This window comes from Heteronotia binoei, chromosome 21, assembly GCF_032191835.1.
Source record: "Heteronotia binoei isolate CCM8104 ecotype False Entrance Well chromosome 21, APGP_CSIRO_Hbin_v1, whole genome shotgun sequence".
NCBI lineage: Eukaryota > Metazoa > Chordata > Lepidosauria > Squamata > Gekkonidae > Heteronotia > Heteronotia binoei.
The window spans coordinates 99378837-99404169 of NC_083243.1; the positions used below are offsets into that span (position 1 = coordinate 99378837).

The 25333-nt window shown below is 44.8% G+C and overlaps 1 protein-coding gene across 1 annotated transcript in view; it reads left to right on the forward strand.

Annotated features, from left to right (window-relative positions):
• Nucleotides 1-351: 351 nt before the first annotated feature.
• The window catches only part of SYT13 (synaptotagmin 13), a 37330-nt gene continuing 12348 nt past the window's right edge, over nt 352-25333 (forward strand). Inside the window, exons 1-2 of the mRNA XM_060262756.1 lie at nt 352-868; nt 21608-21827. Coding sequence (XP_060118739.1) covers nt 686-868; nt 21608-21827 — 403 coding nt within the window. The 5' untranslated portion in view covers nt 352-685. The remainder of the gene's footprint in view (nt 869-21607; nt 21828-25333) is intronic.

Genomic DNA, 25333 nt, shown 5'->3' on the forward strand with positions numbered 1-25333 from the left:
GCACCAAAGGAAGAACAATATGTTTATGTGCTCTGGTCCCCACAGTGGAGTTATGTTGACTTTAGCCAGATTTGGCTGGACTAATTTTTCTTAGAAAGGCATGAGAAATCACCTGTTATATCCTTATCTCTAGATGAAAGGAGGGCATCTGAACCTAGCTGTCAGCAAGGCAAATTACTATCATTTTTAGCATGAATTTTTGAAGTTGAAAAAAGCCACCCCAACTTGGTAGCATTAAAACACATTTTGCATCTGAAGCAACAACAGGGTTGCTTAACAGGTTTGGATGCACTTTCTGTGAGTTGGCTAGCATGATCCACCCCCTTCTTGCTGACGTCTGACTCCTCTATCGCACATCAGACTTTTCCTGATGGAGTCAGGAAATGAGCTTCAATGAAAGCTGCCTGCTTGCAGTCTTAAAGGGACTGCAGGCATTAGAACGGCTACTTCTTCTATTCCTGCTTGTTTTTCCTGGAGTATTAAGCTACAAATACCACCAGGAAGAATGGGGAGGTTATATGATTGCCTTACAAAAGAAGAGTAAGTCATTAGTCTCTCGTGAATCACTTTTTTCTAGGAACTGCCAGAGAGAATCTATTGCACTCTTCCAAAGAGGCTGAAATCTGCAAAGACATGAATGAGAATCGTGCTGCTTGAATAAAGTTGTGGGTCCTAGTCGGAGACAATGGTTTTGTCTGTCCCAGTGATTGCTCTGGGAGCTACCCTGGGGACTGCTACCAGCATCCTTGCTTTATGTGGACTGACCTGCTTGTGCAAATGTAAGCGACCTGGAAAAGGACCCTCAGACAAGGAGCAGGACCTGGACACTGAAAATGCCAAACCCAGAATTCTGCAGACAGTCCAGCAGGTAAAACACATTGTTGAATTCACTCTGCTATTCTTCCCTAGATTCAGAGGCACAGTGCGTAATAATGTGATTTATAGCTATGCTTGTAAGGTTTCTGGGTACAGCAAGACTTCACAGCAGAAAAAAGACAGAAGGAGAAAAAGGGGGCTCAGGTGGCTTGTGGCATTCTCAAAGCAACAGCCAGCCTTTGTTTTTATTAAAGTCAGTGATAGCAAAGACAGGGAGAAATCACCATCTGTCTGGGTGGTCTGACCAGCTTCATTTGCATACAACCAAACCTTGGACTTAAGGCAGAAAAAAAATCAAATCATAGTAATTGCATCTGAATATTTTATAATACCTATTGATCTTTCCATCTTCATGCATATATGCTTTTGCTGCATAGGAAAAGTGTTTTAGTGTTTAAAACTGTCATATGATATATGGAATGGTAAATGATGGAAATATGTGAGACATATCAAGATATGTTTGGGGAGATTTCAAGACAAGGCAGTAACATCATTAGAAACCTAATAATGACAAACATATGGATAATGGTGGTGAGTCTACTATTGTCCTGTCTTGTGAGCTGAACTCAAGGGCCAGAGTACAATTTCAGCTATTCCCAAATCTTTTTGAAGCATTTCAGTGTTAAGATGAATTATGAGTAAGAACGGAATAACCATATAAACTATGTCAGAGAATGAGGGTAGACCATTAGTATTGGGAGTCAGACCTTAAAGATAAGGGTTCATGTTCTCTCCCAGTCACTGACTTGTTAAACAGGCATGGGTGAATAATTCTCTTAGTCTTGGTTGCTGATCAGAAAAAATCATGTTCACAGCCTATTTCACTGGCCATTGAAGAATGCTTTAGAAGTAAATAATACCTTGCATCCTTAGGTATTTTGAATATAGAGCTCTAATTCTAGCAGTGCGATCTTTTGCAGAGTTTCAGCCTTCTAAATCCCTTGACTTCAAAGGACTTAGAATAGTATAGTTTTGATTAAAATTGCACTGTTAGTTACTTTGTAGGAGCTAAAGGGATTTCTACCTGAATAATAGAATTTGTGAACCTGCCCTCAGGTTGGCTATAAAATATTGTGAAATGTTATGCTTTGTGGTTGCAATGATATATTGTTTATGTTGGTGTTACTGTTGGCTATATCCTTGCTCATAAGCATGTGATACTATTTTTACTACTTTCTAATGACTTATTTTTGCCAGATGTCCCTGAATGTAGAACAAGGCTATGATGTTGACTAGGCACAAAGCTCTGCAGTTCTAGCAACAACAACACAAGCATGCAAGATTAGCTTACTGAAATCTGTTCATTCTTCATGCTCATAGATATATTCATGATCATGTTCCAGGTTCTGGCCAAGTTTTCAAATACCATGTCTCCAAAAACCTGTGATTATTGTAACTTGTAACTCACCCACCAAGGAATTCAGAGAGACATTTCAGCTCCACAACATCTTTCAACAAACATTACTTGCAAAGGTCACTCATGATCCTCAATGCTGAGTGGAGGAATTGAACCTGGATTACCCATATCTGAATGTCCATGCTATAGTCATTATGAAGTCCACAGTTAACAGGTGCAGTCTTGCATGCTTTATCTTGACCTTCTTGTCTGCACAAGTCTTCAGTGACCTAGGGGAAGTCCTATATTTTACAGGACCTTTTTAAAGGCAAGGGTATAGTTCAGCCATAAATCAAATCCTTTGCATGCTGAAGATCTCAGGTTCAGTCCTTCCAGTTAAAAAGGGATTTCTAGCAGGCCTTGGAAAAAGCTCTGCCCCATTCTTGAGACTTGCTGGTAGCAGGAGTACATCATACTAGCTCAGTGGTCTATGACAGCTTTTTATGTCACCATCCCATTATCTTCAGCAAAATTTAAGCAGCCTGTCAGCTCTAATATTCAGAACTTTTCATGTTCAAAGTGCTTTACAATCCTAATTTCACATCCACAAAAGAGAGATTGTTCACGAAAGCCCATGAGCTATTGTCCTTTTTAAAAAGAACCCAGAAAATAGCAGAATTACCACTATTTCCTATCCTTTTTGAGCCATTCTGTTGTACTTGAGATTAGGAACAATGTCTATGCATTCCAAGTTCTAGGAGGCTTGTTTCCCAGAAGTGTCCATAAAATTGCAACCTTATTTCTAGATCAGGCCACAGCATTCATGCTACCTGGCACGCATTAAAGTAATCTAATTACATCCCATCTTTAGTCTTGAATTTACTCTTTTGTCTTGCATTTGGTGTGACGAGTGACACAAAAGATCTGCCTGTGATTTTACATTTGCAGTAGCTTTCAGTCTGTTACTGAAGGCAGAAGACAACTTTCCTGCATGGTTCCGATATTTTCTCTTGGAATAAATAACATTTCTGTTTTGCCCAGAACAAACCTTCCTCCCAAATGTTTGTTTTAGAATCAGAGTCTCCAATCGTGTGGGAGGTACTTCATCCATTTCTGTTTTTACCAATGCCTCCGCCCATCACTTACATTCTAGCTGCCCCCCATCAGTGGAAAAATAACATTATTTGAAACAGATATTTTCAGGCTTGTCAATATAAGGGACTCAGTTAGTCTGACAGTGGGCAAGCTATATTGTTAAAAAAAAATGTTGGTTTTGCATTTTTATTTTGAAAAGAGCCTGGCTTATAATGAGAAGGTTGTATTCATTCAGCTTATGTTTGTTCAGTCTAGCATACAATTGCCTTCATTTTTGCTAGTCCCAGAGAAGAGAGCAGAAGGATAACTTAAAGCCCTATAGATTGATAGGGACCCTTATATTTTATACCTTAAGTACACAGATCTTTCACATGTGACATTTCCATTCACAAAAGAAAGAGTCTTTCTTTTAAAATCATCAGCTGTCACTATTTGGGAAGGAAAGCTTGCAGTAGGCACAATAAAGATAAATAGACGCAGCTAAAGGGGTGGATTGGTCCCCATGGTGCTTCTGTATGGCTCTCATGGGGGTTGTCAGTTGTTATACATCAATGCATTGCCTAGTGGAGTGTCTGGTAAGAAATTTGGTAAGAAATTATAGCAATAATAATAGTTCATATCTGTGTAGTGATTTTCAAAATTATCCCAGTTCTACTTATATGATATAAGATATACAATGCAAACACAGAGAAATACACTGACTTCCAATAAGGCCAAAAGCATATATCTGAACATTTGTGCTGCTTGCAAACACCAATGTATAAAATGTAGAAACTTTAGCCATTTATACCAGCCCATTCAAAGACCAGAAATGAATCATAACCAACTTCATGATCAGATCTAAAAATAGACAATGTGTTTTTAAAATGAGCCTATTTTCATGTGTAATATTATGTGGGACATTTTATTATCTGCAGGCATCTATGACTCCTTTTACAATTTGCAAAATATGCTTCTATTAATAATCAATTTGAATGTACACTTTTGCCAAATCATACTTGGTGACAACAAATCACAGAAATCAAAACAGTAATCAGAATCTTGAACCAGACTCAAAGGACTGTTAAGCATGTTAAGGATGATCTGGAGACAGGAATCTGACTGCTAAGGTAACATCCAGAGAAAGAATCTAGATATCTTACATGGATATATCCATGGATACAAGCTAGGCACCCAGTTCAGATGTTGTATTAGATGTGGGATGACTGACCAGCACTTCCTTGAAGCTTGAAGATTTGAACCATCTCTGACGGTGCTTTGAGAGCTATATTCTAGGCACAGGGAAGTGCAAGACTGGTGGAAATGGTTAGAAATCTTTCCTGATTTATCTTTAAAAAGCAATGAAAAGTAACTGTCTGATCATGGATAGACAAGAGAGAAACAAATGATACAGCAGCATATAAACAAATGGGTTTGGTTTAGGAGGAAACTCTAATAAACAACAATCACAATGGAGTCAGTCCCCTTTCCTCAAGCCATAAGAACAGGATATCACTTGATGCATTAGATGTAGATTGATGCATTAGAGAGGATGGCATGGGTATTCCATATGACACTGGCAATGGAATCTTGAGGTATTTTGTGGATTATATACGGGACCCATTCCAGAAACCATATCTACTACTGCTCAAATGATGTCATTCATATATATAGTTAAGATATATACTTAATGCCTAAAGAAGGCTAACCTGATTCTTCTGGAAATCATAACAGAATGCGTGATTTTGATCCTACCAACACCCCCACCTGATGGCAGGCAATTTGTGCTGACACTCACTACCCCTCAGCATTCCAAAAGTGACCTCAGCCTCAACAGGGCTGGGAATCTCTGCTTTAGACCTATTTCTCTTCTGAAACCGAGGTTCTATTGCACCCCACAGACTGTTTTTGATTGCTGTGACTCCTGTTAATTTTTACTTGTCAAGAATGACAGGACTGATCTCTTTATGAACAAACATGTGGACAAAGGAGACCCAATAGATGCTGTTTACCTTGACTTCCAGAAAGCTTTTGATAAAGTTCCTCATCAAAGGCTCCTTAGTAAGCTCGAGAGTGATGGAGTAAAAGGACAGGTCCTCTTGTGGATCAGAAACTGGCTAATTAATAGGAAGCAGAGAGTGAGTATAAATGGGCAGTCTTCGCAGTGGAAGACGGTAAGCAGTGGGGTGCCGCAGGACTCAGTACTGGGTCCCATGCTCTTTAACTTGTTCATAAATGAAGTTGGGAGTTGGAGTTGGGAGTAAGCAGTGAAGTGGCCAAATTTGCAGATGACACTAAATTGTTCAGGGTGGTGAGAACCAGAGAGGATTGTGAGGCACTCCAAAGGGATCTGTTGAGGCTGGGTGAGTGGACGTCAACATGGCAGATGAGGTTCAATGTGGCCAAGTGCAAAGTAATGCACATTGGGGCCAAGAATCCCAGCTACAAATACAAGTTGATGAGGTGTGAACTGGCAGAGACTGACCAAGAGAGAGATCTTGGGATCGTGGTAGATAACTCACTGAAAATGTCAAGACAGTGTGCAATTGCAACAAAAAAGGCCAATGCCATGCTGGGAATTGTTAGGAAGGGAATTGAAAACAAATCAGCCAGTATCATAATGCCCCTGTATAAATCGATGGTGCAGTCTCATTTGGAGTACTGTGTGCAATTCTGGTCACCGCACCTCAAAAAGGATGTTATAGCATTGGGAAAAGTCCAGAAAAGGGCAACTAGAATGATTAAAGGGTTGGAACACTTTCTCTATGAAGAAAGGTTAAAACGCTTGGGGCTCTTTAGCTTGGAGAAATATCGACTGCGGGATGACATGATAGAGGTTCACAAGAGCCTCTTGTGGGAAGGGCGGGATATAAATCTTAAATAAATAAATAAATAAAGATAATGCATGGGATGGAGAAAGTAGAGAAAGAAGTACTTTTCTCCATTTCTCACAATACAAGAACTCGTGGGCATTAGATGAAATTGCTGAGCAGTCAGGTTAAAACAGATAAAAGGAAGTACTTCTTCACCCAAAGAGTGATTAACATGTGGAATTCACTGCCACAGGAGGTGGTGGCGGCTACAAGCATAGATAGCTTCAAGAGAGGGTTAGATAAAAATATGGAGCAGAGGTCCATCAGTGGCTATTAGCCACAGTGTGTATATATATATGTGTGTGTGTGTGTGTGTGTGTGTGTATATATATATATATATATATATATATATATATATATATATATATATATATATATATATATATAATTTTTTGGCCACTGTGTGACACAGAGTGTTGGACTGGATGGGCCATTGGTCTGATCCAACATGGCTTCTCTTATGTTCTTATGACCATCCACAATATCCATTTATCCCTCATTGGCATCACTTTGGACTCCCACTCAATGCCATGAGTCTGCAGCAGTAGTTCTGAAGTAGGTTTTTCCACAGCATTTCTCATGTTTAGAGTGAGGCTTTGACCCATCACGTGATTTCCATAGTAACTCTGAATGTTTGTTTCCCAGCATGCAGTGCCCACTGACACAACCATTCCCCCTTCTCTTTTTTTGCTCAAGCATGCATGGTAGCATTGTAATGCAATTGCTATGCAGAAGCACCTTTTTGATTGGCCATGTATGTTACTGCCTCAAGGTTATCCATTTAAATTTTAAATGCATCCCTCCATCAGTGTGAGTGCCTCACTCTTTTATTTTTGTTTGCTTCCCCCTTCTTTTTTTGTCTCCCCATAGCATAAACATGGGTGTCACAAGTGTACATTGAAACTAACACACTCAAGGCCTAGAATCATAGCATCCATGATTCAGAGAGTAGGTCATCTTAGTCCAACTGTGTGCGAAATGCAAGAGATTAACAACCATCACTGCGCCTCAACCACAGACCCCCTCCATGACCATGAAATGGCAAAAAATGGATCCCAGTACAACTTACGAAGTGCAAACACCAGTGCTTCTAAAATAGTAATTTGTGTTCTGAAAAGCCATTTCAGAATTGAATGGTTTTTACAAAGAAACATTAAGTTCCACTTCTTTCCCACAGCCCTGGGTTGACCAGGGAAGGTCTCATGTCAGACCTCTCATATTGACAGTTGAACAATGCAATAAAAAAATAAATAAATGAGAATGCATCTGGAGAAGAGTGAATGAGGTAAGTGGGGCAAGCACACATGAGTGAAACTTGGAATGTATATATGGCAGGTAAATAACTTTCTGGCCTCTAGGATTTCCTGACTAAAAACTGTGAGTTCGTACCCAAGATTTAAAAAAACAAAACTTGTGGAAACAGTAAGAAGGAGAAAACTTCAAGTCTTAGCCTGGTGAGAAAAAAAATCTACTGTGGAAAATTTCACATAATGTGCAGATTTAAAAACATCAATGTGCAGAATTTCACTGCTTCAGGAATGGTCTAAGTGCTGTAATCCACCTTGCCACTGGGGCACTGTGTATCCCTGTTCCTGAATCATGAATGATTCTTACTGATGCTCAGGAGATCCTTGCTGAGCTTACATCACTTAAACATAACTGTGGCTAAATACATTTCCAGTAAAGGTAGTTCTTGCATTATGACTGCATCAGCATGATAGCACATACTCTGAACTGGGATTAGGTTAGGATTTACAAATCTGCAATCTGTTGCTGCAGGGCAATTGCTTTAGGGCTGAGTCACACAAGATAATGGATAAAAGAGCAGAATACAGTAGATGGACTGTAGATAAATAAACAAACCACATGTTGTTTATTTTAGTAAGGTGCAGACAATAGCCTAAGGAATTTACTTACATATTTTACTGAAAACATTTGCACACTGTCTTTCAACCTGGCAGGACACCCAAGGATGCTTTGTTTGCTTCCGTTCTCAGTACTAGAGTGTTCTCAGTCTGAGGCTTGAAAGAGCTATTCTTCTGGCATACCTTAATGCCATATCTTGGGGATCAAAAGTCTCTAAACAGATATGCAGATTAGTATTCAAATGACCTGGTTCCAAAGCATGCTTCTTGCATGGCTCTGCCTGCATGTATTATTAACAAGACAGCAAAGCTTAATAAAACCCATTCATTACAGTTAGGAAGATGTTCTCATTCTTTCTGTTTAAGCTTGAAATAGAATTTCCTAGCACTTACTGTGACTGTAATAAGAGAACAGTGTCCATATTTCTAGAACTTGTCATGCTAAGTAGTTTGAAAGAATGGGAGAAAATTTATTAGTATCAGTTGGAGTTCCTGCTTTGATTGGTTTTATCAGTTTTGTTAAGGACTTTCACATTTAGAGATGGACTTTCCAAAGGAAGCATGACCTTCAATATCCAGAAGCAGTAAATCTCTGAATATTAGTGCTGGGAGGTAACAATGGGGAAAGTCTTAACCTCTGTGCCTTGTTAGGTAGCCGCAGTGTGTAACAGGATGGTGGATAAGATGGATAGCTGCTTTGATCCAGCAGGGTCCTTCTTATTTTCTTATCCCTTCTTTCCCAACCCTTCTCTATATGGAGGGTACCAAATGAATCCTCCTCCCACAGCACCCGAAGATTGATGCATACAACATTCTCAGTGCAAATGAGGAGCCATTTTCCTCATTCAGTAAATACAGCATTCAAGGATGCTATGTATGTCTGTGCTCTATTAAGCTCTTAAGAGTGAGTTATACTGCCTTTTAAAACAATAATTTGCTTGGGCTATTTTATCTCTGTTTCATTAATTTTTTTTTTGTTTAAAAATGTTTTTTAAAAGGCTCAGGAAGATTCAGGCACCTGTGGACTGTATTTATTGCAGTGATGGCCAGATCTTGTGACTAATGGTGCATCAATTAATTTTCTTAATTTTTGTGAGTGTTTTTGTTTCTGTTCCCTCCACCCACCCCAGCCTAGGGACATTAAAACACATGTGGGCTTTGCTTATCTGTTTTAGAGTACATCCAAATGTACATGGCTTAAGTAAACCTGTGGCTGATCTACTTTCACCCCATTTTAATACAACTGACTGTGAAGAATTGAGCTTGAGGAACCCATTCTTTTTGGTTTGCAAGTCAGAGGCTTTGTGTACAGCGTCCATTGGCACAAGGACTAGCCAATCATGAAGCTGATTTTTTAAAGTGGCCAAAAAAATTCACATATGTCTAACTGGGTAATCCTGCAAGCTGTCTGAATTTTTTTAAAAAAATGGACAGAGAAAGGGCTGAAGAAGAAGGGGGAAATTAGCTTTGTCATATTTCTTTGCAATAAAACATTCTTGTGCAATATTTTACATTGTCAAAAGAGAGGTTAGTTATAAACAACCAATGGCAGGGAAGTATCCCAGGGTAAGCAAGAGCATTTTATCCTTATGGAGAGTGGGTCAGATCCAGCAGTGCATGAGAGGCAAAGAAAATATAGTTAGTGCAATTCCACAAAAAGGAGAAGAGAAGACAAAAAGAAAAGATGATGATGATGATGATGATGATGATGAAGAAGAAGAAGAATAGGATTTATACCCTGCCCTTCATTTGATGTCGCAGAGCACTTACAATATTTAGGGGGTAGTTTGCACCTCTCGCTTTTACTAACAAATGCAAGAATTTGCTCTTTGAAGATAAAGTGCCTCCAGGGATGGTTGTCAGGGATGGTTCTCAGGCCTGACCTCAAGGAAGGAAACCACAAGAGAGATAAGAGATTGCCGTGTGATTCTTCACACGTGAATGTAGCATTGTTTAGAGAATGTAGCTTTGTTTAGAAAATGCTTTGATGTGTCACCTTTAAGTATGCCTTTCACTGTTACTATGTATCAGTTCCAATCCTCAGCTCAAACCTGGATTATCAAATAAATCATACTTTGTTTCAAATCAAGGACTGATTACTTTGAGATCCACACACTTGACATTTTGGAACTGATCCCATATTTGGAGTTTATCTGAACCGGCCACTTTTAAGCAGATGGCTGAAAAGTTCCGGATAACAGAGAACCCACTGAACCCTTTGGATTAACTGGAGTGAAAACTCTCCCCTGGCACATCGTCGGGGCATGGAGAGTAGGGGGCCGTGGATCCCCACTACACATCCAGGAGTTATTCATCACCCCGCGGAAGTGGGAGCCACGAACCTCCACCACCCTGATGGATGAGACTCCGGCACGCCACGAGACCCTCTTAACGAGGCCGAGCCAGGGGGGAAAGAGCGGCAACCCTGGGGAAAAAGGAAATGACTGCCCGGATCGGGAGGACAATGAGAGAGGAGAACCAACGTCAGACGATGACCGGGGCCGCGGATTGAAGTCGGAGGAGGAGAATGGGAGCCCTCCCAAGGAGAAAGATATTCTAAAGAAAGTGAGGGGGGAAATGGCGACCATGGCCCAAGAACTGCGGGACGAGATCCAGGCGAACGCCAGGTTCATAGCCTGGGAAGTACAGCGGCAGATCGACTGAGTGCGGCTACGAGATTTCGGGAGAAGTCCACCAGCTCCCCCCACACCGGCACCTCTGCAGCCAGCGCCTCTGCCGCCCGTGCCCGCTCCACCTGCCCCAACGGCCCCGGCAGGCCTGCCAGCAGCGCCGGCTCCTCCAGTGGTCCCGGCCCCACCCGGAGGACCGGTGCCCGGGCCTGGGCTCCCAGGACCATGAGACTTCGGACGGAGTCAGGAAATGGATGCCAACTTTGACGGCAACCCTGAGGAGGTAGAATACTTTGCCATACAAGCAAACAGCTACATGCACTACTGGGGGAACACTTTCCCTGACGACCCGAGCAGAGTAGACTACCTCGGATCCAAACTGAAAGGGGCCGCTAGACACTGGTACGTGAGCCTGTACGAAACCCAGGGCCCCAAACTGGATAGTGTGGTCGGTTTCCTACAAGCCCTACTACTTCAGTATGAAGACCCTCTCCAGGATACCCAGGCCATCACGGCCCTGCGAGATATGCAAAAAGGGTCAAAATCGGTGAGAGAGTACACCGCCGACTTCAGGGCACAATGCGCCAAAGTCTGCGGCTGGAGCGAGATGATGAAGATCGAGGTGTACCAATGTGGCCTCAATGCCAGCCTCCTGGATCGCGCCCTTCAGCAAGCTCGCCCTACAACGCTGGTGGGTTGGGTGCAGCTGGCAGGAGAAGTAGAAACCAACATGAAACACATGGCCCTCTAGCAACAACTGCAGCAAGGTGGAAAGGGGGGACGTGAGGCTCGGCAAGGAGGCAAAACTGATGGAAAGAAGGGAACGACCCAAGGGGGAACCCCAAGCCCAACACAGGTTGCAAGTGCTTCCGCTGTGGTGACCCCGACCATCTTCCTGCCAACTGCCCGAAGAAGCCTCGAGTCCCCCCCTTAATTTGAAACCGACAGTGGCGGGGCCAAAGAAGACCCCCATCAAGCCGAAGGAATCGAGTCTCAGTAGCACCACAACTTCGATGGTGCTTGACAAGGATACTATAATTTTAGACAACCTGAGTGAGGAGTCGTGGGGGATCAAGCCGGTGGAAAATGAGAGCGACCTGCACTGAGAGGTGCCGGGAGGCAGGTCATGGATCTAATGGCACTGTTACGGGTGAGAATAACTGGATCTTTATTCTTTATCCCTTTGACTTTGATAAACCTGAAGCTTATCGCTTCATGCACACCCGAGCTCTGATTGACTCGGGGTGCACGAGAGAGATTATCACCCCAAGATTGGTGGACGCTCTCGGACTTTCACGATCGCCCCTACCCCACCCAATCCAGTTCAAGCAGATGGATGGGTCAATAATGCGAGGAGAACCCTGCATAGAGGAGACTCAGGGATTGCCGGTGGGGATAGATGAGCATTGGGACGTGGAGGTCTTCGTGATCACCCCCTCCTCATCATTTGAAGTGGTACTAGGGGTTGGGTGGCTGGCCAGGCACCAGCCGGACATACAATGGTAGACGCAGACCATAGACTTCACCAACAACCGGTGCAAAAACCACTATTGGTCAGAGAAGTGGGGACCCAACTCACCCCCCAGGAATGAAAAAATGTGCGTGTCAGTGGAAGAGATCCAATCTGTTTCCCAGGAGTACAGGGACTTGCACAGGGTGTTTAGTGAGGAGGAGGCAAGCGAATTGCCCCCGCATTGAAGCACCGATTGCGCCATCGAACTCATCCCTGGCTAGGAGCTACCTAAGGCCAAGCTGTATTCGATGGGGTGGGCAGAGAAAGCGGAACTGCAAAAGTTCATAGACAAAAACCTAAAGAGGGGCCACCGCTCCACATGCCGCGCACGTCCTTTTCTAGAAAAAGAAGGATGGGAGTCTTAGACTTTGTACAGATTTTCACGGGATAAACGGGATTTCGATGTCAAATGCTTACCCCATCCCCCTGATCAAGGATCTGCTAAGCACTGTCTCAGAAGGGTCCATCTTTACCAAATTGGACCTAAGGGATGCTTACTTTAGGGTGCGGATTAAGGAGGGGGATGAGTGGAAGACCGCCTTTAACACTCCAATGGGACAATTCGAGTATCTCGTAATGCCGTTCAGACTATGGGGGGGGCCAGGGGTGTTCATGAACTTTATCAATGAAGTCCTAAGAGAGTACCTGTACAAGGGGGGTGGGGTGTACCTGGATGACATCATTATTTATTTGAACGACTTACCCTCCCATGTCCAGTTAGTAAGAAAAGTGCTCACCACTTTATACAAGCACAAGCTGTATGCTAAGCTGTCCAAGTGTGAGTTTCACAAAAAGGAACTCGACTACATAGGGTTCCGGGTTTCTGGGAAAGGATTGGCGATGGACCCAGCCAAAATACAGGCGGTGCTGGACTGGGAACCTCCAAGGACACGTAGACAGCTCCAATCCTTCCTCAGGTTTCCAAATTTTTACAGGAGGTTCATTCAGGGGTTCGCCCAAGTAATGCTGCCACTGACAGACTTATTAAAAATCAAAGGGAAGGTCCCCGAAGCGAAAAAGTCCAGAGCTAAATTGAAATGGTCCCTGGCTTGCCAGAAAGCCTTTGACAAACTCAAGCACTTGTTTACTAGTGAGCTGGTCATAACACACACGGATGAGCTTAAGCCCTTCGTGGTTCAATGCGATGCTTCTAACGTGGCCATAGGAGCAATATTAATGCAAAAAGATTCAGAAGGGCAGTTGAGACCATGTGCTTACATTTCCAAGAAATTCTCCCATGAGCAGCGCAACTGGTCGGTGTGGGACAAGGAAGTATTCGCAGTAACTTTCGCATTGAAAACATAGCAGTCATGGCTAGAAGGGGCTAGAGTGCCATCTTGACCGACTATAAAGACTTGGAAGCGCTCACCGGGCACAGAAAACTGACTGAAAAACAGATCCAGTGGGCGGGATTCTTTGCTAAGTTTGATTTCACTCTCAAACATATTCCGGGGTCGAAAAACTTTCAGGCAGACTGCTCTCAGAACCTCCTGTGAAATCTCCACTCTCCACCTTGGTCTCTTCAGCATGCACATCCTTTATGCTAGACAGGTTCCTTTCCTTGCTAGGAACATCGACAGCCTCTTGCTGCACTTGGGGAAAGCTACACCCCTCTTCCCCTTGGGGACACCCTACTCCAGGGCTTGAGATAGGCTGGTCCTCCCCCTCCTGGGTGACTGCCCTCTCTTCGTCCTCAGTAACCTGGGCTATTTCCCCCTCCCTGGTTGGTGGTGAGGTGGCTTCCTTAAAGTTGCCTTCCTCCCCCCACTTTCCTCTGAGGGTTTGGCTGCAGGTTACAGCATTGATAGAGTACTGGCCAACCAACAAATCCTGGCCCAATAACACTGGAACTGTTTGTTCCTTCATTACCCCACATTCAGAATAGGATTTACCTTCTTGTGGAGCCAAACCCCTGAACTGCTTTCGGGAGTGGTCTGGCCCCAGTTTAAACCTTTTAAATACAGTGGCTGTATAGGCCGCAAAAGTTATCCCCCCATCTTCCATAGGCATGCTGTGATAGATGGCTGAGAGTTCTCCAGTCAGGAGGCTACAGAGGTGAGACATATAGTCCTCCTCTGCAATCCCCCACTGTTTGGCTGCCCTCTCAAAGTTGGAGAGGTATATGGAGGGGTCTTCTCCCTCTTGGTACACTGCAAAGTCCTTGGGGGTGACTTGGATCTCTTTGTTTAGTTCAGCTTCCAGATGTAGCACCTCAAGCTCATGGCGACATTGCTCTTCCTGCTCCCGTCTGTGGATCTCAGCTCTCTCTCTTTCCTCCCGTCTGCGGATCTCAGCTCGTCTCAGCTCCCTCTCTCGTTCCTCCTGTCTGCGGATCTCAGCCCTCTCTGCTTGTCGTTCCTCTCTCTCTCGTTCCTCCCATCTGTGGTCTCGGTCCGCCTCGATACGCATTCTCTCCAGTTCCATCTGTAGCCGCAAAATTGCTTCTGACTGGGTAGGGGGCACTTTTGCAGGTGCCCCTGCATGCTTATGATACTCCAACAGGAGGTCTGTCATATCTACTACAGTCATGTTGTCACACTCCAGCTTGTGCTTTGCACACTCTTCCTGGAGCTGTGGCTTTGTCATCTCCAGGATTTCCAGCCTCTTAGCACGCTCCATCCTAACTAACTAAACTTTCCCTACTCCAGTTGACCCGAAAATAAAACAAAACCGCTGTTGCTTCCTCTGGGTGCTTGCACATATCAAAAAAAACAAAAATGCCTGGCCAATCAAGTTCTCTGTTTGTTCTTATCCCACCGCTGCCGCCAAGTGTGACGGAACCGGCCCGATTCTGCCTTCAGACCCGGTCCCGTCAGCTCCCTATTGAGTCGCCAACTCCTGGAGGGAGCTATTTCTCCTCCTGCCCCTTGGGCGCGCTGCCACCACCTGCTCAGTCCCGGGGTTCAGATTGAGAGGAACAGGACTCCCAATCCCCCTCTCCAGCTGTGAGGCCAGGCCTCAAGGTCCTCTGCCACCCTGCACTTGGGTTTCACAGAGACCTCAGCACTTCTTTGGGGCACCCCTGGAGGATTGGCACCTTATCCAACTGCATGCCTTCTCCCTTCCCCGGGGCCCCCTTCTCAACACAGCGTGGTCTAAAGCGGTTTGGGGATCTATGTGGTACAGAGATTGACTGCCAGCATTTAAACAGTAAAAATATATTTATTTAAAAAGAGAAAAAGATAGGAACAGAAAAACAAAACAAAAACAGTTGCGTTTAAAAGGTTAGCACAGCACAGCACACGCACAGCAAACAGCCTGACAAACAAAATGTGTTATAAACGCGTCCTGCTGGCCCTGATCTAAACTTGCCCTGTCTTGTGAATTACTTACTTAGTCTGCCTGCCTGGGGCCTCCCAGGCAGGAGCCTCCATTGCTCACCACATGCTCGCTCGAGCGCTGGCTTCCAACTGCCCTTCTCTGCCTGCTAACACACATGCCAAGAACAAAAGCACTTCCTGCCTCTCTAGGAGATTTTCCCCCTAGCGTTGTTGGTTTGGCTCTGGAAGGGAGGGGGGGAGTGAGGGGAAGGCTACAAAGCCTGCTGAGGGATTTACTGACCCCTGCCAAATGAAGCACCACCACTGACTAAAATGGCGTTTCTCCACACGCTCTCCAGGCTGCCACAGCATGAAAGCCAGCAAGAGGAGGTGGTAGACTCCCTCATCCCCCTTCAGCTGTAGCGAGAGTAGTGACCACCCACTCAGGGAAAAAAACAGCGGTGGAGCCATGGGGGGGTAATAGACTGATTGTAGAGGCTGAGCGCAAGGGAGAAGAAAGGCCAGAGGGACTCCTAAAAGGGGCCGGAGGGTTTTGGTATCTGGTTGGAAAGCTTTACGTCCCAAAAACCCTTCACTGAGAGGTTTTACAGCACTGCCATAGTAGCAAAATATCTGGTCATTTTGGGTATGTGAAAATGCTGCACGTGGTCAATAGAAAATTCTGGTGGCCACACATGAAAAAGGACATTTCCAAATTTGTGGCCTCATGCCCGGTCTGTATAATGATGAAAAAGTGTGGGGGGGAAGCCGCCCGGTCTCCTCCAGCCAACCCCTACGGCTGAGCAGCCCTGGTCAGTGATGTCTATGGATTTCATAGTGGAGCTACCAGTGTCCCAGGGCCGAACTGTGATTCTAGTGGTGGTGGACACATTTTCAAAGCAAGCACACTTCATTCTTTCAACACGTGGTCAAAGTCCACTCATTCCCGGACAAGGCCATTAGCGACCGCGGGCCATAGTTCGTTGCCAACTTCTGGTGGGAGTTTTGTAAGTTGATGGGCATGGAGCAAGGGCTGAGCTCTGCCTATCACCCACAGACGGACGGGCAGACGGAACGAGTTAACGGCCTTCTGGAACAATATTTGTGTTGTTATGTGAACTATCAACAGTCAAATTGGATGGAGCTGCTCCCCTTCGCTGAATACAGCTATAACAATAGTCTCCATAGCTCCACGAAGGCCACACCGTTCAAAATCGTGAACGGCTATGAGGGAAAACCCTTCCCCCTACTACCCAGCAACAACGGGGCTCCACCCACTACTTGCCAGCAATGGTGGGAGACTCTGGGGAAGGGTTGGGCAGTTATCCAGGACAACTTAGAGATGGCAAAAAGGGACTACAAAGCCCAGTTTGACAAAAAGCACTCCCCAGAGTGGGATTTTAAAGTGGGGGATACAGTGTTCCTGTCCACCAAAAACTTGTCATTGCCACAGACGTCTCGGAAGCTGGCTTATAAATACTTGGGTCCTTTCAAAATAAAGAGAGTGATAAACAAAGTAACGGTGGAACTAGAACTGCCTAAATTGTTTAGTAAAATCCACCCTGTTTTCCATTGCAGCCTTCTTTGGAAAGATCCAGGGGCTACGACTTGGCACCCCCACCCTCCAGAGCCCAAACCTATTCAAGTGAAGGGTCAGAGTCATCATGAGGTGCAGGAGGTGCTGGATGCCAAGATGAAGAAAGGGGTCCTATATTATTTGGTGCCTCCCAGCTGCGATGAGTGGGTGAAATCCTCAGACCTCTGGGCTCCCCTCCTTCTCAAAAGATTTTACCTACTTCACCCAGACAAACCCCTAGCACGAGCTTAGGGGGGCAGTATGTCGAGCAATGTGAATCTTTCTTTCTATAATCTAATGCTAATGAAATATTGCCATTGAATGTGTCTGTGAAGCTTCATGACTGTTACTAACCAGTCAAGATGGGCACATCAAAGCAGGGAATATTTAGGGGGTAGTTTGCACCTCTCGCTTTTACTAACAAATGCAAGAATTTGCTCTTTGAAGATAAAGCACCTCCAGGGATGGTTCTCAGGCTGACCTCAAGGAAGGAAACCACAAGAGACATAAGAGATTGCCGTGTGAATCTTCACATGTGAATGTAGCATTGTTTAGAGAATGTAGCTTTGTTTAGAAAACGCTTTGATGTGTCACCTTTAAGTATGCCTTTCACTGTTACTATGTATCAGTTCCAATCCTCAGCTCAAACCTGGATTATTGAATAAATCATACTTTGTTTCAAATCAAGGACTGATTACTTTGAGATCCACTCGCTTGACACTAGCAGATACGTAGAAGAATATAGAAGGCACTGAGATACCTGCCCAAATGGTTTACAATCTGAGTAACAGACAGAAAAATACAAGAGGAAGAGAGCTAGTGCAGCTTAAGAGGCTAACAGCACAATCCTAAGGAGGGGAGGGCAAAGTGCTTTGGAAGCGAACTAATTGCTACATCGGGGTAAGTGTGAGTTGCGCCATTCTAAGTTCCTCCATGCCAGCACAAATGGGAATTACACCCGACTACGGCCACCTCAGCATATGCCCACCCATGGCTGCCAGCAGAGAGGTGCTGCACTCAGCCTGCAGCACGACTGGGGTGTAGGCAGCCATGCTGGCATTGTTGGGGGTGGCCCCTTGGGCATGGCTAGCATTAGTTGGCATCCTAAGACCTTTCAGCCTGGGAATGCCCCCCACAAGAGATGTAAAGTGGGGTAGGGCGGTGGGGTAGGGCGGGATATAAATCGAATAAAGTAAAGTATAAAGTAAAGTAAAGTTACACCAAGGAAAATGCTGGCATATCCCATTGACGAGGGGTCCCCAACCCCCGGGCTGTGGACTGGTACTGGTCCATGACCTGTTAGCAACTGGGCCGTGAGTTGTATAATTATTTTATTATATACTACAATGTAGTAATATTAATAAGACAACATTGGATTTATATCCTGCCCTCCACTCCGAATGTCAGAGTCTCAGAGGGGCTCACAATCTCCTTTACCTTTCTTCCCCACAACATACACCCTGTGAGGTGGGTGGCGCTGAGAGAGTTCTGACAGAAGTTGCGTTTTGAAGGACAACTCTGCAAGAGCTATGGCTGACCCAAGGCCATTCCAGCAGCTGCAAGTGGAGGAGTGGGGAATCAAACCCGGATCTCCTAGATAAGAGTCCATACACTTAACCACCACACCAAACCAATAGAATCATAGAATTGTAGAGTTGGAAGGGACCTCCAGGGTCATCTAGTCCAACCCCAGGCACAATGCAGGAAACCCACAAATACCTCCCCCCAAATTCACAGGATCCTCATTGCTGTCAGATGGCCATCTAGCCACTGTTTAAAAACCTCCAAGGAAGGAAAGCCCACCACCTCCCGAAGAAGCCTGTTCCACTGAGTTACCACTCTAACAGTCAGGAAGTTCTTCCTAATGTTGAACCGGAAACTCTTGATTTAATTTCAACCCATTGGTTCTGGTCCTCAGGGGTCATTTTGTTGACAAATAGGTGGTGGAGCTCATCCAGGAATTGTTATGCAGCTGCACATACTATTCAATGGACAAAGAGGTGGAACTTTTGGTGGTGGAGGCTGCACAGTGAGGGCACTTAGAAATTACTGAGTGAGTGTTTTGACTTGCAAGGAGGAGAGCAAAGTTTCTCCTCTGTGGCTAACCTCTCCCGTTTAAAAGTCCCAAAAGGTACCCAACCCCCAGAGGCTCACCGCTCAAGGGTGGTCGCACATGGACAGGTAAGTATGACTGCACACCTCAAACTTGCCTCCCCCCTCCCCTTGCTCAAAGCTGGGCAGAGTGACAGTGTCTCCAGCACTTGACTTGGGCAGCGAGTTCAGGCAGGGGGCAGTTGCCACGGCCCCTACATGCCACTGGAAGGCCCCCCTCCATCTGTCCTCTGCCTTGGTCCCACCCCTGGCAGGGCACCAGATGGAGGGGGGTGGTCTGGCAGCTGCTCTGATGCCTGTGGGGAGGTAGGCCAGAGACTGTCCCTTGCCAAAATACAGACTCACACTGCAGCTGCCAGGGCTAATGACTTGCAAGCACTCTGGGAACCCCTTCAGGTGCTCTTGGTCTCTGTTTTCCAGGTGGGAGCTTTTGTTTGTGGAAATTCACCCCCCCCCCCACTCAGTCAGCTTTTCCTGCCCTCCTCTGTAAGTGGAGCATCACACCCTGCAAGACTGTCCAAGTTGTACCTGGGATGCTGTTGCACTTGGTTCCAGCACAATAAAGTCTGAGATATGCCCTAATTTCTTTCTCCTGCTTGGTGTTTGCTGAATGTTCCCTGTGCCCCTCTCCCTCCTCACCCCCTCTGCCACTCTGTCAGTAGGCTCCACGGGGGAATGTCTTGGAGGGCAGGCTCGCTTGTTTCAGGGGAGGGGGAGGATGGTAGGAACCTATGAGCTGCCTTGCCATGAGGCTGGACAGGGGAGTGGGAAGAGACTATGAGCCACCTTGCTGTGCAGCTGGATGGGGGATGGCTGCCAACCCCACAGGGCTGTTGTGCTCATGGCACAACCTTCAGTGGGGGGGGGGCTCTAATGGAATGGGAGCATGGCTGGTGCCTCTTACTCTGTGTTCTGTGGCCCCAGGGGCAGGAGTTCCATGCACACAGCAGGGGGCATCACAGTGACACGGAGGGTCTCAGAGGCCATGTTGGGGGAGCCTTAGCAGGGGGCAGACTTCTATTCTTCACCGGGTGAATGCCCATGTCCCATGCTGGCATGCAGGGAAAGCAGATGACTTTGACGCCTGTCTGTAATGGGCACAGTTCTCTGTCAGGGGGCGGGGTGGGAGGGGCAAAGCTTCTCTGGGGCTGCCTCTCCCCACTCCTGAGTGTCATGTGCAAAAGCGCCTGCACCAGACTGTCCAATCCAGTAGCCTAGGGATACCCCACCCCTCCTGCTGCCTCCACCTTGGCCGCTAGCTGGGAGTCTGCACTCCAGTGGAGTTAACATGGTGACAGTTTCACATGCAGCAAGCTATGCTTCTTCTCTCCCCCCGCCCCCGCCCCCAAATGCCCAAGTGTGCCAAAGTCCTTAGGAAGTGGACTAGCGGCACCTCACTTGAGCCCATATTCAAGCAGCCAGTCTCCATGTAAGTCAGGATTTGGCTGCCTGAGACTTAGTTGTGATCCAGGAGGTCATTGGGTTAAATTTCATCTCAGCTGCAAAATGCCCTAGGTTACTTTAGAAAAGCTGCTTTCTCTTTCCACCACAGTTCTCAACAGCAGTATGACCTACAAATCAGTGGTATGCTCTCCTTGCAAAAGGTCCCAAGTTCAATCACTGGCAAATAGAGGTTCTCTGGTAAAAGCTGAGCTGTTGGAAAAGACTTTTCTGTGCCAGAGATCCTGGAGAGCCAGTGTTAGACAGAGTACAGTGCATTGAGCTAGATCAGGAATGGGGAACCTTTTTTCTGCCAAGGGCCATATGGGCATTTATAACATCATTTGCGGGCCATTAAAAACTATCAACTTAAAAAACAGTGCTCCGCTGAGGAAGAATGATTCAGGCCAGCAAAATTAATGCAAATAATTGTTTTTCTATTTGAAGTCATGTGGGGAGAGCCTAATCTGGCACACACGCACACGGCCCACAGCCCTAGGCATAGGTCCAGGGCTTTTTTGTAGAAAAAGCCCAGCAGGAACTCAGTAGCATATTAGACCACATCCCCTAATATTAGCATATTAGGTCACACACTCATTAGCATATTAGGCCACACCATCTGGGATAATCAAGTGCAAACTGAACTGTGACAGTAACTTTTCTAGGCCATGCAGCAATTCTGGCCGGCCAACCAGGCCCCGGGGAGGCTGCCGCACAGCACATCTGGGCCCTGTGATCCCTGCCTGGCCCTGGGGAGGCTGCTGCACAGCGCAGCGGGGCCCACAATCCTCACTGGCCAGTCAGGCCCCAGGAAGGCTGCCACATGGCTTGGTTCAGTCCAGCATTCCCCGAGGGCCGCACCAAGTGTTCTTGGGATGTAGGTTCCCCACCTCTGAGCTAGACAAACTTCTTTGATTGCTGAATTATTTTGTCAGAGATGCTTTAGTCTTGTTGAGCACTATATTGAAGAATATATCTTTATCCTTGTGAGAAATTCTAGGCTAACACAATAAGAATAATGTGATGGGGTTTTTTTGTTGCTGTTGTTTCAGTTCAGTGTTGAGAGGACAGCAGAACCTGTACAGCCAAGAACAATCCTAACGTTTCCCCACATCTATGGCCCAAAGCCAATTGTGACATCATCAGAAATTGTTAACTACACTGATTACACCTTGAAGACAACAGAAGAAATAACCAAGGGGAAACCAACTGCTCTAGATGAGAAAAGGATAAACATACGAGTCAATGAAGAATTAGTTCTCCCTCAAAATGGTATGCAGCTTGCCAAGCCATATATTGTTGCTTCCTACTAAAATTAGTGGCCGCACTGAATTTCCTCTTTGGCTAATCCTAGCATAGATGTGTTCAACTGGTAAGGTAATAAACCTTACTATAGCTTAGATTTAGGTGTGGGGTTAACACTATCAGTTTAGAGCTTCACTGCAAATATTTGACCTATCAAGCCTTTTAACAGTATTTGATGTTGAAACTTGGAGCCTCAAGCAAATTCTCTGTGTAATTGGTCACATCAGAACACACTTCCACCTGATGGCTCATCACCCTTATTGATTTCTATCCCTACCCATAGTCATCCTTTTAACAATGCAATCTATTCCAGTGACAATACCAATTGTTATGTTGTCTTGGGGTTTTTCCAGCAGACATAGTGATGCTTCTGCATGGTTTATATGTAAATTTATTTTTAATCTGAAATATAATTTTCCAGCTTCTTCAGGGCACAGTGCCAACACTCCAACTACTTAGTGCTGAACCAAGGAAGAAAGTAGTAAAGTTTTTCAATAAGCACTGGGAGAGGATGTTGCCATAGATTGCTAGGCATAGTGCTGTGTATATTCTTTCCACGTCAACATTTTCTTCATATCTGCATTTATTTGCATTCTTCAAACAATTTATATTACCAGGAAATTCTGTTATGAGAGATGTTTTATGAAGAATATGAAGGTGGAGTACAGCAGGTACTGAAGAGCATCAATACTGGAAATAGGTGACCAATAGAAGAGCTGCTGGGATAGTATGGAAGAAGAATTGTGATAGATGCTGAAGAACTTCATCCTTGATCCCTGAAGGGCTTCACTAGCTCCATGTGGGGATCTGAGCCTCTTCCATATAATGAGTTGGACCCAAAGCTTGTCTTCTGTTAGAAGAAGGGTACCTTCACCAGCAGAGAGTGGGAAGGGATTTTCACTGATCCTGCCATCTGATGCTGACTCTCACATCAAACATAGCACTTCTACTGAGTGTTTCCTGGTCACTTTTCCAGGTGGCACATTGGACTCTGACAGGAAGAAGTGTGTGGGGGGAGGATGGTCCATTCTACAAATAATGCTTCATTGATTGTATTTTGAATCTGTCAATATCCATAGGTTTCTAAGATGTTGCCTGCACAAGTAAGGTTTTTCAGAATGTGCAACTATATACTAGGTGCTATATTCTGCTCTTGATTGGTGATCTCATGGATTATGAAATATACATAAGTCTGAATATGTAGCAAAGCAGACTATCAATGATTCTGATTTTCCGGTGATACAAAGTATATCTATTAAGAGCAGTAGAATATCAAATGTGGGCCATTAAACTACTTCCATGAAACAAAAAGTCTTTAGACTTGCAATTCTCAAAGAGTAGTTCATGAAGAAGATATGCACATTAAATGTTCAAAGATAAAGTAGGAGAAAATCCACTGGGATATGCATTTTTCCAAAAGATTATGTGCCTAGGACCAAAGAAGTATTATATGAAGCCATAGTTTGTTTGTTTGTTTGCTTGTTTCCCCTGCTGGGCACTTGGTGCCAGAAGTAAGAGCCCCTCGGGACTTGCTCCCCACCTCACTGGGTAAGGGATAAAATGATCAGAGTAGTGTTATTTCACCAGTGGTTTGTGGGGGGGCTCCCACTTATTCTACACCTCTCATGTCTCTTCATAGTGCCAGACTAGAGTCAAGCTCAACAGGGTCTTTTTTCCCTGCTGATTCCGCCAAGCCCATTCCCTTGGCTGTGGTTTTGCAAGATAGTAGGTAGGGAAAGTGGGAATCTCATTCATCCATTCATGCATATGACTTATTAGATGATGAGGCATTTGGCTACTTAGGTTTTGGGGCAGAAATGCCCCCATATCGAGTTAATGACTAGGGTCAGTTGTCCATGGCTCATCCATGATTTTAAAGACCAATCGCCAATCACAGTATAACACACATGATCCATGATGTTTTGCACCAGATGGTATGTGCATTATCAGAAAGGTAATCATTATGAGATTCTCCACTGAGTGAAGGAAGTGCAAAATTTATTTAAAAACTGAAAATGAAAAAGGAGGGGGGGGGATATGCAACAAAAAAAGAGCTACATAAAAAAAAAGTCTACCATACATTCACCAGAAAGTCAGAATTAGCAAAGATATGCAATAAATATAAACTGACTTAATACAACAAGGCACACCTTGAGATTAGTTTCACCACCCAAATCCTTCTGAGGGGCTGACAATTCCAGGCTTTTTAATAAGCAAGTTCTCCTTGTTCCATTTTTCCCCTGGCTCCAACTGGAAATCCCACAAATTTGATTTCCGTTGCACCAGTCAATTGATGTATCAGAGATCTCAAACCACAATAGTAATTCACTTTTTCCACTGCCACCTCCTTTAAACCCTGTTTATGATATTGAAACCTTACTGTAACATTGACCACCAATGCTTTCTGATCCCGAACAAAGACTAAATCTGGTTTCCTCAACTGATTATCCTCCGTTCTCAAATGGTAAACCTTCCAATCAAGCTTTCTTGCTTCTGCCACAAGCAGCATCTTGTTATGATGCAGAATCCTTAGATTCTGAACACTTAGACATTGCCCCAAGATGTGGGAAAGCAATTCAAAGTGTGCACCACATTTTCTACAGTTTGTAAAGCCCTTCTTTAATGCCTCTTCCACAAACTTCCCTTGTCAGAATTACATTCACACAGAGTTTGAGAGCTGTGATTTAGAGATATTCAAAAGGGAGTGGAGAAAATTTAAAGGATATATGGAGAAAACTTGGAAAGTAAAGAAATATTGGACAATTTTTTAGTAGTAAGAATATATACATTGAACTTTAGCAGTTAGAAGTGCCTTTAATATTGATTTTGAATTTATAACCTCGGGGAAGTCAACATTGGAGGGAGGGAGGATGGAAATGTCATATGGGTTAATGCGAGGGAAAAAAAATTAAGAAATAGTTAAGTTTTGTAACCATATGCTACCAATAAATTGTTCAAACACAAGAAACTCAATCTCTTTCTCTCGACCAGAACATTTATGATCACCTCTCCTAGAAATTTCTACTTTCTTTAATTCTGTCTTTCTTTCTTCATTCCTAACCACAGGATAGGCATGCCTCTTATGCTGAGACAAGCCACTTGGGTCTGAAAACCAGACTTACACTCTACACCGGGGTGGACAATGGTAGCTCTCCAGATTTTTTTTTTGCCTACAACTCCCATCAGCCCCAACCAGGATGAGAGTTGTAGGCAAAAAACATCTGGAGAGCTACTGTTGGCCACCCCTGCACTACACAGTTAAACTTACAGGATCACTTCCTTTACACTTCAAAAGATGTATTAGAATTGAATACACCTTGCTATTCCATCTACCACAAAACCTACAACTGCAGGGCTCTTTTTCTAGCAGGAGTTCCTCTGCATATTAGGCCATGGCCCCTGATGTAGCCAATTCATCAAGAGCTTAGAGGACTCTTAGTACAGGACCTACTGTAAGCTCCATGAGGATTGGC